The 4,325-nt window shown below is 46.2% G+C and overlaps 1 protein-coding gene across 1 annotated transcript; it reads right to left on the bottom strand.

Annotated features, from left to right (window-relative positions):
- Nucleotides 1-837: 837 nt before the first annotated feature.
- Nucleotides 838-3,224, bottom strand: LOC125382955 (sialidase-like). The gene is made up of 2 exons (XM_048401336.1): nucleotides 3,162-3,224; nucleotides 838-2,451 (listed from the first exon to the last, which is right to left on the bottom strand). The coding sequence occupies exons 1-2, from the start codon at nucleotides 3,222-3,224 to the stop codon at nucleotides 838-840; spliced, it is 1,677 nt and encodes a 558-aa protein (XP_048257293.1).
- Between the last annotated feature and the right edge of the window lie 1,101 nt (nucleotides 3,225-4,325).

Genomic DNA, 4,325 nt, shown 5'->3' on the forward strand with positions numbered 1-4,325 from the left:
CGAAAAGGCTTCCGAAACGCAAGTGACATTAAACTCTTTTATCGAACACGACGAAAAGGGTTCGGATAGAAAACCACTTCTGGCTCATTTCAGCAACAGAAGAGATACTCTGAATGCCTTAAAACTGTCATAATTAACGGACTCGCGTCACAATAGCGCTCTCAGTGATGAAGATGTGGAAATCCAGATTCGGTTTAGGTCTCATTAACTGATGAAATTGGATCAAGTGACAAAAAGGAAGGAGTTTTAAAGTGACATGAAATGGAAAAACCAATATGTGATCATTCTTTTAAACGGAATAAAATTTGGGAACAATCAACTCTAAAAAGAATAGACTTTTTTCCAGGTTTCTTCGTTCGCCCTGAAGACAAAAGTGTGAAATGTGTGCCGAACACCAAATTGACTCCTGAAAGAATGCTATTACAGCACTCGCCCAAATCTAAATTAATAAAGTTGGTCTTGAACTGTCCAACAGGAAATTACTACGCTGGCAAAAATGATTCCTAATTTTTCTCTCGCTGGTTGCCATGAATGCGGTGCGGATTGCTTGTATGAAAATACTACTCGCGACACGCTTGGAAATTGAGGGATTAAAACATGTTAAGATTGAAATCAATAGTTTTTCCCCCATCTTTGCTTGTAAACGTTTCCTTGAATGCTACGAAGGGGGAATAGATCGACTCAATACTTTGATTACTGCCAAGTTCCAAGGAAATATGCCAAACCTTTTACGCTATAAACATTGTGTACGTGTTATGTAGCTATTTACAATCCTTGATTGATATTAGAGCTGCACAATGGTTGTTGGGGGCACTAACACTAGTTTAATACTTGGGATCACCTGTTGTATACCACCGTAGAGGGGTACAGAGAATCAGATGGTGTCCCCACAGTAGGGAGGTAATGGGAATCAGATAGTGTCACCACAGTAGGGAGGTAATGGGAATCTGATGGTGTCACCACAGTAGGGAGGTAATGGGAATCTGATGGTGTCACCACTGTAGGGAGGTAATGGGAATCTGATGGTGTCACCACAGTAGGGAGGTAATGGGAATCAGATGGTGTCACCACTGTAGGGAGGTAATGGGAATCTGATGGTGTCACCACTGTAGGGAGGTAATGGGAATCAGATGGTGTCACCACTGTAGGGAGGTACTGGGAATCAGATGGTGTCACCACAGTAGGGAGGTAATGGGAATCAGATGGTGTCACCACTGTAGGGAGGTAATGGGAATCTGATGGTGTCACCACTGTAGGGAGGTAATGGGAATCAGATGGTATCACCACAGTAGGGAGGTACTGGGAATAAAATGGTGTCACCACAGTGGGGAGATATAGGGAATCAGATAGTGTCACGACAGTAGGGAGGTACTGGGAATCAGATGGTGTCACCACAGTAGGGAGGTACTCGGAATCAGATTGTGTCATCACAGTAGGGTGGTACTCGGAATCAGATTGTGTCATCACAGTAGGGAGGTACTGGGAATCAGATGGTGTCATCACAGTAGGGAGGTACTGGGATTCAGATAGTGTCACGACAGTAGGGAGGTACTGGGAATCAGATGGTGTCACCACAGTAGGGAGGTACTCGGAATCAGATTGTGTCATCACAGTAGGGAGGTACTGGGAATCAGATGGCGTCACCAAAGTAGGGAGGTACTGGGAATCAGATGGTGTCATCACAGTAGGGAGGTACTGGGATTCAGATAGTGTCACGACAGTAGGGAGGTACTGGGAATCAGATGGTGTCACCACAGTAGGGAGGTACTGGGAATCAGATAGTGTCACGACAGTAGGGAGGTACTGGGAATCAGATGGTGTCACGACAGTAGGGAGGTACTGGGAATCAGATGGTGTCATCACAGTAGGGAGGTCCTGGGAATCAGATAGTGTCACCACAGTAGGGAGGTAATGGGAATCAGATGGTGTCACCACAGTGGGGAGGTCCTGGGAATCAGATGGTGTCACCACAGAAGGGAGGTACTGGGAATCAGATGGTGTCACCACAGTAGGGAGGTACTGGGATTCAGATGTTGTCACCACAGTGGGGAGGTACTGGGGATAAGATGATGTCACCACAGTAGGGAGGTACTGGGATTCAGATGGTGTCACCACAGTGGGGAGGTACTGGGAATCAGATGGTGTCACCACAGTAGGGAGGTAATGGGAATCAGATGGTGTCACCACAGTGGGGAGGTACTGGGGATCAGATGGTGTCACCACAGTGGAAAGGTACTGGGAATCAGATGGTGTCACCACAGTGGGGAGGTAATGGGAATCAGATGGTGTCACCAGGGTGGGGAGGTACTTGGAATCAGATGGTGTCACCTCAGTAGGGAGGTTTTGTGAATCAGATGGTGTCACCACAGTAGGGAGGTACTGGGAATCAGATGGTGTCACCACAGTCTGGAGATACTGGGAATCAGATGGTGTCACCAGAGTGGGGAGGTACTGGGAATCAGATGGTGTCACCACAGTAGGGAGGTATTGTGAATCAGATGGTGTCACCACAGTAGGGAGGTATTGTGGATCAGATGGTGACACCACAGTAGGGAGGTACTGGGAATCAGATGGTGTGTCCACAGAAGGGTTCGTTGGTTGGTTTGTTGTTTAACGCCGCACTCATAAATATTCCGGCTTTATGACGGCGGTCTGTAAATAATCGAGTCTTGACCAGACAATCCACTGATTGACATCATGAGCATCGATCCACGCAATTGGGGTCGATGACATGCATCAACCAAGTCAGCGAGCCTGACCACCCGATCCCGTTATTCGCCTCTTATGACAAGCAGTCGCCTTTTACGGCACGCATGGGTTGCTGGGTTCTACCCCGGATAGTCACGGGTCCACTGATCCATTGACTGGGGTTGTAATGTTAGCGATTTCAAAATGCAACGAGTGTATGGAGGTGAGCGCATTATACATGTAAGTACACACATTATTATTCATTATTATTGTGATCCACACAATTAGTCGCCTTTTACGACAAGCATAGTCACCTTTTACGGGAAGCATATGTTGTTGAAGACCTATTCTACCCCGGATCTTCACGGGTCTCCACAGAAGGGAGGTCCTGGGGATCAGCTGGTCTCCACAGGAGGAACGTATTTTGGACCGGATGGTGTCTCCACAGTAGGACGGTACTAGGAATCAGTTACCACAGTTGGGGTTGGGGTGGGGAGTGGCGGGGGGAGACTGCAGATCAGATGATGTCTCAACATTTGGGAGGTATTCTGGGCCAGATGGTGTCAACACAGTTGGAAGGCATTTAGGATCAGGGGTCTGTGAATAATCTAATCTAGGTCACGCAAACCAGTGGCGGAGAGCATGAGCAACGATGCACGCCGTTTAGGCACGATTTTACAGTCATCCAGATCACATTTGTAACTACCCGATCCTCGGATTTTACGACTGACATTGGGTACTGTTGACCTGTTTTCCTGGAATCCCAACAGACTGTTTAATCAACAAAATAACCGATCCCTCTCCTCGCCCTGAACCATGCACACTATCTCTGAGTCCCAACTTTACCATTAGACCTGCAGAAAGTGTTCACGAGGTGTTCCTTTTAACGAAGTAGGCTGTCCAAATATTGGCCTTAAATTATATTCTATGTCTTTAATTGGACGTTGAAAGATTGGTTCACACTCTCAGACTTTCTTTATTGATTTAGTCCACGTTTGTGAAGTCTTCGCCGTTGTTGCGAACTTAAGGGTCACTGTACAGCTCAAGTCCCAGTCAAGGGTCAATACACCTCAATAATGTAAATCTTTATCACAAGGCCAATTTTAGAGCGGCGGGGGTAATGAATATTTTACTGGTCTGCTGGGAAGCGACGTCTAACTAAATGGAGCTCTTGGCTATCTATAATCACGGAAAGATTTTGTTACTTCGTGAGATACAAACCACTCTCTATCATAGAATTGTTCAATTATATACTCGCCAGGGCTCTAAGAATGAAAATCTAGTGTACTGATCCATTGGTTTGGTTTGTTGTTAAACGCCGCACTAAGCAATATATAAGGCGGTCTGTAAATAATCGAGTCCGGACCAGACAATCCAGTGATTGATATCATGAGCATCGATCCACACAATTAGGGTCGATTACATGCATCAACCATGTCAGCGAAGCTTATCACCCGATCCCATTATTCGCCTCTTATGACAAGCATAGTCGCCTTTTACGGCAAGCATGGGTTGCTGAAGAGCTTTTATTCTACCACGGCTCTTCACGGGTCCACTTGGGTAGTAATGTTAGCGATGATTTGAAAATGCAACGAGTGTATGGGGGTTAGCGCATTATACATATAAGTACACACATT

The sequence above is a fragment of the Haliotis rufescens genome, unplaced genomic scaffold, assembly GCF_023055435.1.
Source record: "Haliotis rufescens isolate VD_foot unplaced genomic scaffold, xgHalRufe1.0.p SCAF_21, whole genome shotgun sequence".
In the NCBI taxonomy this organism is placed as follows: domain Eukaryota; kingdom Metazoa; phylum Mollusca; class Gastropoda; order Lepetellida; family Haliotidae; genus Haliotis; species Haliotis rufescens.

Excerpts from the sequence above, each read along its gene's own strand:
- LOC125382955 (XM_048401336.1), bottom strand. The coding sequence starts at position 3,224 with ATGTTGAGACATCATCTGATCTGCAGTCTCCCCCCGCCACTCCCCACC. Across the intron at positions 2,452-3,161 it reads CCACCCCAACCCCAACTGTG|TACCTCCCCACTCTGGTGAC; the intron begins GTAACTGATTCC and ends TCTGATTCCCAG.